Source organism: Neophocaena asiaeorientalis, unplaced genomic scaffold (assembly GCF_003031525.2).
Source record: "Neophocaena asiaeorientalis asiaeorientalis breed wild unplaced genomic scaffold, Neophocaena_asiaeorientalis_V1.1 scaffold87, whole genome shotgun sequence".
Taxonomy (NCBI): domain Eukaryota; kingdom Metazoa; phylum Chordata; class Mammalia; order Artiodactyla; family Phocoenidae; genus Neophocaena; species Neophocaena asiaeorientalis.
Window position 1 is genome coordinate 6,082,210 of NW_020175432.1, and position 14,695 is coordinate 6,096,904.

The 14,695-nt window shown below is 47.9% G+C and overlaps 1 protein-coding gene across 6 annotated transcripts in view; it reads left to right on the forward strand.

The window, feature by feature from the left end:
* Positions 1-14,695, forward strand: part of ZNF333 (zinc finger protein 333) — a 23,053-nt gene continuing 8,358 nt past the window's right edge. For 2 of the 6 annotated variants that reach the window (XM_024767509.1, XM_024767507.1), the window contains exons 1-7: positions 223-289; positions 3,063-3,106; positions 4,173-4,296; positions 4,718-4,816; positions 6,367-6,449; positions 9,520-9,636; positions 10,850-10,937. In XM_024767509.1, the coding sequence (XP_024623277.1) occupies positions 226-289; positions 3,063-3,106; positions 4,173-4,296; positions 4,718-4,816; positions 6,367-6,449; positions 9,520-9,636; positions 10,850-10,937 (619 nt within the window). In that variant the 5' untranslated portion in view covers positions 223-225. Of the gene's footprint in view, positions 290-3,062; positions 3,107-4,103; positions 4,297-4,717; positions 4,817-6,366; positions 6,450-9,519; positions 9,637-9,772; positions 10,400-10,849; positions 10,938-14,695 lie in introns of those variants that run through there. The other 4 variants (XM_024767506.1, XM_024767510.1, XM_024767508.1 and 1 more) reach the window with 4 other exon arrangements.

Sequence of the window (14,695 nt, forward strand, 5' to 3'; positions counted from 1 at the left end):
ACTCCGCTCCAACCCCACTCTTTAGGCCCGGTCAGATCCCACCCCAGAGCTTAACCTCGCCCGCAGCCCGGGGGAAGGAAACTAGAATTTTTCCTCCAAGGTTGGATGAAGGAGTCAACCTTTCCGCCACTGCCCGGAGGTCCTCTGGCCCTGAGGGCCGGTGCTCCAACCACTTCCGCTCCCGGCGGCCCTGACACCGGAAGCAGAAGTGCGCAGCGGCGGCGGATGGTGGCTGTGGTACCGGGCCGCACGGCGCGCTGCGGTGGGAGTGTCTCCGGCCGTTCTGCAGGTGCGGCCCGGCCCCTCGGGAGGGCGGGGAGGGCTCGGCGGGCGCGGGGAGAGGCCGGAGGGCCTAGGACGGCTGCCCGGGCCGAGGTGCTTCCTCCCCGCGGTAACCCCGGGGCCGGGATGGGAGCCCGCACAGCTCGGCTCTGCAGCCGGGCTCCCCCTGTTCGGTCTGTCGCTCTCAGGTACCCCTTGTTCGGGCCAACAGGACTGTCATCCGCCTATTGAAGGGGAAGTCACGAAGTACAGCACAGGTCCCGCAGCTAACAAGTGGTGACACCAGCCGGCCCCAGTACTCACCCGTCTTCCCCGATTTGTAGGCCTGCCGTATCTCCCATAGGCAGGATAACTGTTTATTAATAAATCACGTTTTATTTCATATTACGTTTCAGGTTATCTCGCTCTGCAAATGGAAATTTAGGTCTGAGTCTACATGTGCAAACTGGTTTGAGTGACTTGTCATGTGAATTTAAAAAATGGAATGTACCCTCTATCAAGGGATGCATTAGTTGGTGACTGACAGTTTGCACTTGCTTACCTTAGGACCTGTTAACTTAGATTTCTTTTCCTTTTCCTTTCCCCTCCCTCCCTCCCTCCCTTCTGACTTTTACTTTGTATCAGTTTTCTTAACTGTAAGGGGAGCATGTCCTAATAAAAGCTATTTCTCACAAGTCTTATTAACATCAAAGAAAAGTAAGACTATTCAGTTATTTTCAAGTTGGCTCCAGCCTGTAAATCGCCATAAGGCTTCAAAAGATGGGACTCCAGGAAAAAGAACATGAGCTTTGTTAGTACCGGGAATTGAAATTGAGTTGGCAGTAAATGGGATGTCTTTTTTTTTTTTTTTGCGGTACGCGGGCCTCACTGTTGTGGCTTCTCCCATTGCGGAGCATAGGCTCCGGACGCGCAGGCTCAGCAGCCATGGTTCACGGGCCCAGCCGCTCCGCGGCATGTGGGATCCTCCCAGACCGGGGCACGAACCCACGTCCCCTGCATCGGCAGGCGGACTCTCAGTCACTGCGCCACCAGGGCAGCCCGGGATGTCTTTTTTAAATCATAGGGTTAAGACTCACTTCTAATGAGAAATGGAGAAAAAATTAATTCTGGAGGAAAATTAAGCATCAGATTTCAATTTGATGAGTGTGGTGTTTGTTTTTAGAGAGGATTCATGTCCCACCTTGTCTTTTTAGAAAGCGTTAACGTTTCTTAAAGACAGCTGAAATCTAGTGTTGTGATTTTTGTTATATGAACAGGCATTTTAAGTCATTTTTAGTTTTGACTTGTGGTGTTGTCTTTGTGTGTGTGTGTGAGAGTGTGTGAGTGTGCATATGGGCACATGCCTTCTTAGTCTAACTATATTGAGTTATTCTTGAGGAGTGTTGATTGTTTGGCACATTTTCATTGGGGGTGCCCTCAATGAGCCGGGCCCTGTACAGGGGAAACAATGTGACTGAAATAGATTTAATGCTTGCCCCTGTGGACGTTATATTCTAGCTGGGAAGACAGATTTTAAATTAATAATGACAAAGGGTGATGTAGAAACACAGAACAGGGGAACTTGAGGAGGAGATCAGCAAAAATACCTTAAACGGGACAAATGTTTGAACTTAAAAGATGAGTTTTATGTAGCTAGACAGGGGTCAGGCTGTGGAGTCCGAGTGGGGAGGAGATTTGAAAGAACAGTGGATGCGTAATCCCTCAGGCAGTACCAAGCCTGGTGTATTCCAGGAGCTGAGAAAAGATAGGGAAAGCTAAAACACAGAAGACAAAGTACCGAATGGAAAAGCCGGGAGGAGAGGAGGGCAGGGCCCTGAAGGCCATGGTAAACTTTGGACCTTGTTCTAAGGCCAGTGGGAAGCCACTGAATCAGAGTTTTAAGTAGGGAGTAATATGATTTTGTTTGTGATTTAAACAAACCACCAACTCCTGGGTTGAGCATGGTGTTTAGGATGGACAAGAATGAATGCAAAGTCCACACATATAGCAGCTTGGGTTATAGTTCAGGACTCAGAAGATTGTGGAGTTGGAAAAGTTGGGGCTTGGTGGTGATCATGGAATTGAAAAAGTTGGAATGTTTGCGATGCATAAGAGGTAGAACAGAATTTGGTGCTCGATGTATTCTCTCTACAACATGATATAGAATAGGGCTTGGCAAACTGTGGCCTGTGGGCAAATCTGCCCTGGTGCTGGTTTCTATTAATAAGGTTTTATTGGAACACGTGTTTATGTGTTCCCTGTGGCTGTTTCTGTGCTATAACCACAGTTAAATAGTTGCCATACGTGTGGCCCACAAATTTTAAGATTTTTACTGTCTGGCCTTTTACAGAAAGTTTGCCAACTTAGTACTTATCAAGTGCGGTTCTGGTGGCAGGATTTGGAGTCCTGAAAAAAGTGGACACAGGTCTATACCTTGAGAGTTTACATCGTGGTTGGAGAGAGAGAGAGGCAAACTTACCTATACAAATACATATTAAAAAATCACAACTTGATAAGGGCAGTGGAGGAAGTGTAGAGGATGTTAGAGGTGTTTTGAGGGAGGATAAGAGGAGAAATGATCCTTTTATTAGGTAACTGGAGCCAGTAGAAACGGTCAGGGCCTGTGGTGTGAAAGGTGGCTCAGGGCCCAATATGTTCCTTATTGAGATAATTTCCGGGTAAGCATGTTTCGCTTGGCCGCCTTGCTGGTCCACAGAAATGGAATTACCTGGGCCAAACCCCTGCTTGGTGTTCTGCTTCCACTCTCATTTCTTCTTTTACCTCTGTCTCTCTTATTGCAGGAAGGACACCTACTGAAACTTTAAACCCTGGCGCTGGTGTCATGGTGAGGGGGAAGGAGGTGGTTAGGATGGTTGGGGGGGGGGGAATAATTATGTACTCTGGGCCCTGTCTCCTCTCTGCCTGCCTCCCAACTGAGGAAGAAAGAAGAGGGAAGTGTGGAACATCTTTAGCCCTGTCCCCAGGACCTGGCAACCTCTTTCAGTACATGACCTCCGGAGGGAACTGGTTTGGGTGGAGGGTTCCCAAAGAGACCCTGGGGTTCTCTGCCTAATTCCAGAGTCTGACTGCAGTGAGGGGCTCATTTAGAGCCGGCAGCAGCAGAGCTCCAGGGCCATCCCTGCCATCGCTCGTGAGACCTACCAAAAACAAATGGCTCTATACAGTAAAATTAAAATTCATTAAAATCCAACAAAATTAAAACCTCAGTGACTGTCACCCAAAGTACATTTCTTAAGTGCTTAATAGCCACACGTGCCAGTGGCTGCCTTTTTGGAAAGTGCAGACATAGAACATTCCCATTGAGCTTTACCAGTGAGTGCTGTTGTAGAGAATTCTGAGATTAAAAGGCCATCAAGTTTCTCAGATGCAATGGAAGTCCTATTTTAACAAGCATAAAAAATGACTAAATGTTTATCTATGTCTTGGGCGGCGTCCTAGGGACTTCATGAAAATTAAAAGATCAAACCCAAACTTGATGTCTTAAATAAGGAGTTTAGGAAAAGCTCTGTAAAGCTGAGAAGGACAGGCTCCGCCATCACTGGTTAGTGGAGTGACAGAAAGCCAAAGTTTATACTTTTGGATCTGTCCAAATGTTAAAAGAAAGTCAATATTTTCTGCTGGGTGTGCCATATGAGCTCTGTCCCAGCAACTCCTCAATTCTGCCCTTGTAGCACAAAAGCTGCCATAGAGATAAACAAACGGGTGTGGCTGTTTGCCAGTAAAACTTTATTCAGACAAACAGGAGGCAGGCCGGGTTTGCTAAGCCCTGCTTTGGAGAGAACACTCTCTGAATGTTCTTGCATTGGGTCTACCTTCCCCAGGGATAACCCCGCGTCCTGCAGAATGGTGAGGGTGGTCCTTGCTGAGCCAGAATATGTGTACTGTCTTAGGAATCAGTCACCTTGGAGGATGTGGCAGTGGGGCTCATCCAGGAGTGGACGTTGCTGGATGACGCTCGGAGGAATCTGTGCAGATACGTGCTGCTGGATAACTGCAGGACCCTGGCCCCCCGGGGTAAGGCTGGTGCTACTCCGGTCCTTCCTGTATGCAAATGCTTTTTAAGTGCCTGCCACATGACCACAGTGATGTAGTGTGGGTTTCCAGTTCATGGGCTTCCACAGGATAACAGCTCCATGCATTGCTTTTACTTAATTCTCTCCATAGTCACTCGTGTGGGTCTCACTGACCTTGACCTTGGGCTTTGGGACTTAGAGAACCTCAGTTCCATGGGGCAGAGCGGGAGCGTTTGTAGTTTGGGCCCTTGTGAAAGAACCTCACTGAGTTCATTAAAAACTGGATGTGATCACTTAGGTACCCCACATACTTGCTCGGGGTCAGGAGCTGAGGTCCAGGTGGAGGGCGGGCAGGCAGGGGAAGCATTTATTTTCCTCTGCAAGCCCTCCCCTCCCTCAGCACATATGTTTTTCTCCACCAGCAGGGACTCCATCCTGCAAAGCCTGTCTGGTCTCCCAAGTGGGGCCAAGAGAAGAGCTGATGACAGCAGAACAAGGCATTCTCTGTGCCACGGGTGTGGGTGAGTACCAGGGGGCGTAGCACATTGTGACCCATCCAGACCGGGGTTTGAGGGTGGGTGCTGCTGGGAAGTGTCAGTCTGAGGGCATTTATAAGGTTCTTTATTCTGAGGGGAAATAAGGTTTTTTGGGGTGAGTTCCTTTAGCTCTTCTTTTTTCACTTTTTAATTCTCTTACTTTTTGTTGGTTTCAGAAAAAGATCTGTTCCAATTTCTCTTTTTTTTTAAAAAAAATTTGAGATACATACTGTAAAATTCACCCTTTTAAAGTGTACAATTCAGAGGTTTTTAGTATATTCACAGAGTTGTGCAACCATCACCACTATCTATTTCCAGAACATTTCTATCACCTCCAAAAGAAACCCTGTACTTATTAGCAGTCCCCCCCCATCCCCCTTCCTGCAGCCCCCAGCAACCACTAACTCACTTTCTGTCTCTGTGGATTTGCCTGTTCTGGACATCTCATATAAATGGAATCATACGTCTGTATCTGTCTTCTTTCACTCAGCATCATGTTTTTGAGGTTCTTCCATGTAGTAGCATGAAATGCTTCATTCCTTTTTAAGGCTGAGTGATATTCCACTGTGTGGATGCACCACACTCTGTTCATCCATTCATCAGATGATGGCCATCTGGCTGGTTTCCACTTTTCGGTGATTGGGAGTAGTACTACTCTGAACATTCATGTATAAGAATTTATGTGGAGCAAACATCATTCTCAATGGTGAAAAACTGAAAGCATTTCCTCTAAGATCAGGAACAAGACAAGGATGTCCACTCTCACCACTATTATTCAACATGGTTTTGGAAGTCCTAGCCATGGCAATCAGAGAAGAAAATGAAATAAAAGGAATACAAATTGGAAAAGAAAAAGTAAAACTGTCACTGTTTGCAGATGACATGATACTATACATAAAGGATCCTAAAGATGCCACCAGAACTGAATTGGGCGACTGGGATTGACATGTATACCCTGATGTGTATAAAATTGGTGACTAATAAGAACCTGCTGTATAAAAAAATAAAATAAAATTCAAAAAAAAAGAATTTATGTGGATATGTTTTCATTTCTCTTGAGTATATACTTAGGTGTGGAATTGCTGGGTCATTTTTTAAACTTTTTGAAGAACCTCCAAACTGCTTTCTAGAATAGTCACACTATTTCACCTTCCCACCAGCGGTGCATGAGGGTTCCAATTTCTCCATATCATACAAACAATTATTGTCCAATTCCTCTTTAAACCAAACATTTCTTTGTGTGTTCCTTGTCTAATTGCTTCTTACTTGTTTGCCTGATAACACTGTCTGATAACGTCACTTTCAATCTCCACGGATTCCTTTGCTGGGAAAAAAGTCTCTCATTTCCACCTCATTCCCATCACTGCCCAATTCCTACTCTTAGAGCCTCACTTTCTCACTGATACCTTCTTCCATTTTAGTACTGACCCAAGTTTAGGGTCAATATTAAAAAAAAAAACATGTTGTATGTGTCAATATCATGCCGCTACTTCTTTCTGAAAGAAGGTAATTTTTTTTTTTCCAATTCATTTTAGACTGGGAATCTCAACTTAAACCCAAAGAGTCTACTCCTCTGCAGGATATTTTGGAGGAAAATTCATCCCATGATTTGCAAATGGTAAGATTCACGGGTGATGATTCTTTACTCCCTCTCATAGAAGAAGTTGAGGAGTACGTGAGTTGGACACGCACACCAGGGCCAGGCAGATATTTGAGCCAGGGCTTTTCCTCAAGGACATGAAGTGTCTGGAGGGAGCATCCATGACCCATGAATTTGGGCAAATCCCACCTATCACTTAAGTTTCTTTCTTCTTAGAAAGTTCCCCTGAGTAAACATTTCCATCAGTGAGAGTCAGACATCGATTGTATGCAGTGTGATTTACTCTTCAACAGTGATCAGAAACACGCTGTCTGTTAGAGATGCCCCCATGTAAGTTCAGGATGTGAGAAAGCCTAGTGGTGGAACCTGCAACACCCTGGAAGAACTCGACCTGTCTGAACAAGGCGCACCTTTGAAAATGCTGAAAACGTGCCCCTGACAAGGAGCATCCCTGGGTGACCTTTTTGTCGTCATCCACTGCTTGTCAGGAGCAAACTCCTCCTGGAGAGAAGCCACCTGCTGATTTAACTGTGGTGAGAAAGGCTCCTGGAGGAATTATAACTTGGATCTGAACAAGAGGACCTGCAGGAGAGGGCCACTCTGATTGTAAAGAATGTGGGAAAGTTGTCGGGGGTCCCACAGCCCTAGGGAGACAAGTTGAGACCCCACACTGGAAGGAAGCCCTTGTCAAAGAGTAGAAAATCATTCAGAACCAGCTTGCACAGCATGGTGTGTGAGAAAATGCAGAGTCCTGCCATCCCCCCCTTGACCCTGAATTCCTGCCTTCCTAAACTACCGAGCCTCCACGTTTGAGTTCCCATTCTTGGGGATTTGAAGCTTAGGGTTAGGGCTAAGATTTGGATAGAGGGACATACAGAGCCCAGCTTCACCCCCAGGCTGGGCCTCTTTGTCCCAGAGCCAATGAGGTATCTAGCTTCCCTCAGTATGTGCCTCTCCACCTCTATCACGGATGGTGTCAGCCTCAGAGTGTCAGAGACACTGGCACAGTGCATGGGGTGGTGAGGCCGGGGTAGTAGAGACCCCTTTTCCATTCCTGTGCCCTGAGCACGCGGAGCCTCAACCCTGCACAGTCTCGTGAGGAGTGGGCTGCCAGGCAGCTGAAACTCTCGCCCCTGCATGGCTGGCATCAGACCCCAAGGCAGCTGAGCCCTCTCCTTAGTGCCCAGATCCTCCTTGTCCTTGGTTTACACTCTTGTTTCGGAAGAGAACGTCCTCCACTAGCTGCTTGGGAAAGGGTGCTGGCTTTTGAGACCTTAAGATCTGCAAATGTCTTACTGGAGCTGCTGGATCCCAGGGGCCTCATCTGATGTTGTTGTTGCAGTAACCCCATTATAGAGTGTTCTGTGCGCCATTATAGAGCTCTCGATTGATGCCTGTTGAATGAAGGAGTGAGCAGATGGGTGCTGGTAAAGACGGCTCCAGGCCCCTACCGGCACCATGCCTCAATCAGCAGATGGGCCGTGTGAGGGAGGGAGTACGGCCCATGAGGGATGGGTGTCCTCTGTGGTTTCTGTGGGCTCTTTCCTCTCAGTATGGGGTTCCAGCACTTTCCACAGAACTTCACTGCCAGCTCAGTAGTGAGTACTGAGTGTGGGAGAGGAGGGGCTTCTGCTGCATCTGGAAACACAGGCAGTCACAGAATGTTCTGAGTGGGCATAAGTGGTCCACTTCCTTCTATATAGAGGAATCCCACTACAGTTCCTTCTGTGTAGAGGAATCAAGCAGTTCATCCCTGAATATGCCCCTAAGTGGTCCAGCATATGTGAGGTCGGGAGTCAAATGCAGGCCTGTCTCTAGAGACCGCCGTCTTAGCCACCAGGGTCTTCTGCTTGAGGATTGCACATCCTGATACTTGGTCGATGTGGCTGAACCTTTGGTTATCCCTTCTAGTCCATGTGGGTGTCACTGAGCCTTGTCGCAATCACTGGGGCCCCTTATGGCAGCTCTGAGGTCACGTGTGAATAAGTGCTGGTGGCCAGGGACAGACCAAGGCCCTGTAGCCCCAAAGAATGGGCATCTCCAGGCTCAGCCTTCCTACTGTCCCAGGGCCACCCACGCCACCTCTCCTGCACAACACCCAGCTCCTCAAGGCTCTGGTTTCACCTCTTCTGTTTTCTGCTGGATCCACAGTGCCTATACTAGCAGTGCTTAATAAGTACGTGTTGAGCAAATAGGCAGAACTCCTAAAAACCTTCAAGAAAAGTGATCTGTGTCAGAATTATTCTGATGAAAACATTTGTCTCAAAATGGTACCCCCTGGATTTCAATTTACGGAGGTGACTGAGTGATGACATGGAGAGGCCAGTGACAGTGACTTACATTTCTTGAGAGGAGGGGGCTGGCCACGCCACACACGGCCACACGAGGAAGCACCAGCATCAGTCAGGAGGCTGACAGGAGTGAGGGGAGACTCTAGGCCAGAGCCTTCACTGGTTTTCTGTAGGAAAGGCAAGGCAGGGCAGGGTAAACAGCTTAGGATTGATGAGTTTGAGTAATAATTCTGGGGGACCTTGAGGCACAGGGGCTGTCCCCAGTTGTCTGGTACCTGGCCTTGGTGATTTAAGGCAGGGGGAATGTTGGCTTGGTGTGTGAGAACTAGATAAAGGAGGTGGTTCGGAGTACGAGCTGTGGATCACAGGGGAGATGTAAACAGCTGTGGCCATTAGTTTGGCCCTGTGATTGATGGATGCCAGGGGCATCCTCAAATATGGAATCTAAGAAAACATAGAATGAAGTTCATATTCAGAGCCAAGGGCTCCCAGCCTTTCTATAGAAACCTTTCTAGTAAAACGTCTTGTAGCGCCTCCAAGGGCTTGTGGCCTGACCTCCAGACAGGGCCTCTCCAGAACCAGAAAGGGGTCAGGTCTGTCTCCAAGTCTCTGGCATGATCAGTCCTCGTTGGTGGCAGGGGCCCACAGTGCAATGGGGGGAGTCACGAGGTCTGAAACTACCAGGCCCACGTTCCCCAAATTCTGATGGCACGAGCCACAAACTTAGGGTCTCTGAGGGTGAGAACAGCCTCCATACCGCCTCTGTCCTGCTCAGCACCCTCCATGCCTTTTCCCAGGGGCTGGGGCTGGACCTGAGGATGCAGATCAAGCCCATGATGGGAGAGAGGGGGACACCTCTGACTCCAGGGGACCGGTCAGCTCTCCAGGAGTCACCTTGGTCTTCTGAGGACACAGTAAGCCTGGGAAGTGGTTTGCTGGGAGGGCCCCAGCCCCAGCCAGGAAAGCCTAGGGTTCAGGAGTTTTGTTAGGCGGGGAGGCAGGAGGGAGGGATGAATCTAGGGCCAACTGCCAACTGTTGGGGGAATTGGGAACATGCTGGAGGCCCAGGCTTACCTCCTGGTAGGAACTGCTGGACATGCCGTGGCGTTTCTGCGTTGAATGTAAATATCCCTAGTGTGATGTCAGGCCCAGAGCAGTCCTAGGGGAGGGGCTAGCACCTAGGGTTCAGGCCCTGCCTCTCTGGGCCAGCCTTTCTTTGTCCAGTCCTTCCACCCTCATTCCCACCCTGTCCATGGCCAGGAAACCTATAGGAATGAGTGGGTCCAAGGGCTGTGTGAAGAGTGTCCAGGCCGGTAACCAAGCTCTTGGCTCAGGGCCTTGTGTTTTGGTACTGAGGTGGACAGAGTTACAGAGAAGGACACTAAGGTGTGCTATGAGCCCCGCGCTGAGGAGGAGGGGCCTCCTCTCACCTGTCCCTGCCCATCACCTGCCCTGAGGAACCTGCCACATTTACTTCCCATCCACCACCAAGTCCTACAAACTTTTCCTCCAAAATATAAACCTACCTCTGACTGCTCCTTCTGTTCCTGGTGCCACCACCCTGCCCAGAGCCACCGTTATTTCTCCTGGACCCCCGGGAACTGCTCCTGACAGGCTCCTGCTGCCACTGGGCATCACCCTGGACACCGAGGCCAGAGGCATCCCTTAGAAATGCAAGTCAGTTCAAATACCCTTCCCAAGGGAGTGGCTGGCGGTAGAGGAGAGTTCAGGTCCTTTCTCCCACAGCAGGGCTTCCCCTCCGGAATAGTTTACTAATGTCCCCTCATTTGCAGGGGTCCACCTCTGCATCCTCCCTCTACCCCTCAATCTGCTGGCCATCCACTGCCCCTCTCTGCTCCAGCATTTCCCCCACTACCGGAGGCTGCTCAGAGGAGGCCTCCCTTACCCAGGCCCCCTCTCTCCATCCCATCTTGGAGTTGAAATTCCACAACAGTGGTTAACTTTATACTGAAGAATTGTAAACCTGGACAAGGGAACAGGGCCTGTGCCTGTATGTTCAGTGTGTTTCCCCAAAGCAGGGCCAGTCATGCCAATTCAGTCTGGGTGAGCAGGTGTGAGTGGATCCCACCGACTGTGTGACTAATACGTTCCTGTCACTCTGTCCAGGGGCTGAAGGTGGCTGTGCAGATTCAGAAGGTGGCCACGCCGGAGCCTGCGCTGCGCCTCCTCAACCTGTTGGGGGCTGGGGGTTCTGGTGAGTGAGAGCTGGGTGGAATTGACAGCCAGAGGGCCCCGCTGTGCTGTGTTGTGTCTGGGAACTTGCATCCGCTGCCTTTTCCTATGACTGCAGTCGTTGCCATAGGGAGAGAATATATGAAGCAATCTCTCATTATTTACATACGCAAGGGGAAAGGCACTTTCTAGGGATTGTGGGCTGGGATTCTTTTTTGTTTTTTTTAGTCTCAGATCTTTCTGTTATGGAAGAGCAGTCCCCACTCAACTATGGCAAAGGCCAGACCTCTCTTGGGGCACGGTTAAATTCTCCACTGCGCAAGCATGTCGATGCTGAAGGTTACAGTTGAATTTACTATAAGTGGCACATGTTTGAACTGAGCTTTTAAAAAATGAGGCTAAAAGCCACATCTCCTGAGAAGTGGGGGGAAAAATTAATTCTGGAGGACAAATAACATTGTAGCTTGTACTGCAAGGCGTTTGTTTCCTTCCATCTTACCTTATTGTAAGAATAATAAATTTTGTTTATTAATCATATCATCCAGTCTTGCATTTGGACTCTGTATTATGCCACTGACAGGAAGTAATTCTTAGATTTGGGTTATATGTTGTTGTTCTATATATTTTTGGTACGCCTTCTGGGCCAGGCTCTGCCGTAATGTACTCGTTTTATTTATTTATTTTTAAAATTTTTATTAGAGTATAGTTGATTTACAATGTTGTGTTACTTTCTGCTGTACAGAAAAGTGAATCAGTTACATATATCCATATATCCACTCTTTTTTAGATTCTTTTCCCTTTTAGGTCATTACAGAGTATTGAATAGAGTTCCCTGTGCTATACAGTAGGTCCTTATTAGTTATCTGTTTTATATATAGTAGTGTGTATATGTCAATCCCAGTCTCCCAATTTATCCCTTCCCCCCTTTCCCTCCTGGTAACCATAAGATTGTTTTCTACATCTGTGACTCTATTTCTGTTTTGTCAATAACTTCATTTGTACCGTTTTTTTAGAGTCCACATATAAATGATATCATATGATATTTGTCCTTCTCTGTCTGACTTACTTCACTCAGTATGACAATCCCTAGGTCAATCCATGTTGCTGCAAATGGCATTATTTCATTCTTTTTTATGGCCGAGTAATATTCCATTGTATACATGTACCACATCTTCTTTATCCATTCCTCTGTTGATGGACATTTAGGTTGGTTCCATGTCCTGGCTATTGTAAATAGTGCTGCAGTGAACATTGGGGTGCATGTATCTTTTCAAATTATAGTTTTCTTTGGGTATATGCCCAGGAGCAGGATTGCAGGATCATATGGTAGCTCTATTTTTAGCTTTTTAAGGAAGCTCCATACTGTTCTCCATAGTGGCTGTACCAATTTACATTCCCACCAGCAGTGTAGGAGGGTTCCCTTTTCTCCACACCCTTTCCAGCGTTTATCGTTTGTAGACTTTTTAATGATGGCCATTCTGACCTGTGTGAAGTGATACCTCATTGTAGTTTTGATTTACATTTCTCTAATAATTAGTGATGTTGAGCATCTTTTCATGTGCTTTTTGGCCATCTGTGCCATAAAGTACTGTTGAAGTACTTGGTGTGCTCCGTGCTTTTGAAGTACTCTGGAAGGTACTCTTGAAGTACTCACCGCTGTCATCCTGTGGTGAGATGGGCACTGGGAAACAATTGCAGACCAAACCCTGAGGCCCTCCCCCATGGAGTTCACAGTCTGGCTTGGTGGTCAGATTTTTCAATGGAGACTGGAATGCAATGGAAGCATATAACAGGAGGGCTTTATCTTGGGGGGCAGAGAGGAGCTCTGGGAAATTTAAGTTTAGACCAAGTTTCTCAACTGCAGCACTCCTGATACAGGGGCTGGATCTCTGTGGTGGGGGCCATCCTGCATGTTGTAGGATGTTTAGCAGCATCCCTGGCCACCACTCACTAGCTGGCAGTACCACCTCCCCCTGTATTAGTTTGCTAGGGCTCCCATAACAAAGTACCACAGGCTGGGTGGCTTAAACAACAGAACTTTGTTTTCTCACAGTTTTGGAGGACAGAGGTCCAAGATCAAGAGGGCCGTGATCTGTTCTTTGGCTTGTTGATGTCCGTCTTCTTCCTGCATTTTCCCTCTGTATGTGTCCGTGTCCAAATTTCCACCAATTACATTGGATTAGGACCCATCCTACTGACCTCATTTTAATTTAATGACCTCTGAAAAGACCCTATGTCCAAATACAGTTATATTCTGAGATTCTAGGGGTTAGGACTTCAACATATGAATCTTTGGAGGGACACAATTCAGCCCATAACACCCTAGTCATGACGACCAAAGACATCTTCAGGTGCTATGGATTGTCCCCCTCTAATGCACATGTTGATGCCATAACCTCCCATGTGGCTGTATTGGAGACAGGGCCTTGAAGGAGGTTGTTAGGGTTAAATGAGGTCTTAAGGGTGGAGCCCTGATCCCATAGAACTGGTGTCCTTATAAGAACAGGAAGAGAAAAAGCAGAGTTCTCCACCATGTGAGGACGCAGTGAGAAGGCAGATGTCTGCTAGCCAGGAAGAGCATTCTCACCAGAGCCGGACCATGGTGGCACCCTGATCTCAGACTTCCAGCCTCCAGAACTGTGAGAAAATAAATTTCTGTTGTTTAAGCCACCCAGTCTGTGGTATTTTGTTACCGCTGCCCGAGCTAAGATACTAGACACTGCCACCTGACCTCTGGGGACAGGGGTGGCTTAAGACCATAATAATTACTGTATCGTTTAGATGTTGGTCTCTTTGGAGGTTTGGGGAGAGGAGTTCAGGCCTAGGAATGGCATCTGTAAAATCCACTGGGCACCGGGGAAGAAGAGCCTGGTCTTGCAGCACCTGGGAGGAGGATGGGCCTCGGGAGGATATGAGTGGTGGGTGGAGGCAGTTAGGAAAAGGATGGTGGAGGCCTAGACTTGGGGGTGAGTGTGGAGTAGGTGTGTCAGGGGTCCCTAAGACCACTCCCAGGTTTGACGATTTGCTAGGAGGACTCAGGACTTAGCTTACAGTTGTACTCATGGCTATGATTTATTCCATTGAAGGGATGCAAAGCAAAATCAGCAAAGGGAAAAGCCTCATGGGGTGAAGTCTGGAGGAATTCAGACACAAGTTTCTGGAGTCCTCTCCCAAGGGAGTCGCATGGGACACGCTTAATTCCCCCGGCAACAAGCTGTGACAACACGTGTGCAGTGTTATCTACAGGGAAGTTCATTAGAGACTCAGAGCCCAGGGTTTTCCCTGGGGGCTGGTCATGTAGGCACCCTCTGCCCAGCACACACCTAAATTCCAGACTTCCAGAAGGAAAGCAGGCATTCAGCATAAACCGCACTGTTTGTACAAACAGTTTAAGCAGAGAGTGAGCCCCTCTTATCAGTTAGGGTGGTGGGAACCCTCTTGAAATCCAAGTTCGCAGAGGCCAGCTAAGGGTCAACCTTGCTGGCAGGCCTTGCTGAGGAGAGCAGTCAGGCCTGCTGTGTTAACTCTTATCTGCACAGCAGGTAAGCTAGGAACCATGTAAGATGTACACAGGAGGTCGAGTTGAGATAGTTTGGTGAGTCATGTGTGCATTCGTTTACCAGACATTCCAGGGCTTTTTTTTTTTTTACATCTTTATTGCAGTATAATTGCTTTACAATGGTGTGTTAGTTTCTGCTTTATAACAAAGTGAATCAGTTATACATATACATATGTTCCCATATCTCTTCCCTCTTGCGTCTCCCTCCCTCCCGCCCTCGC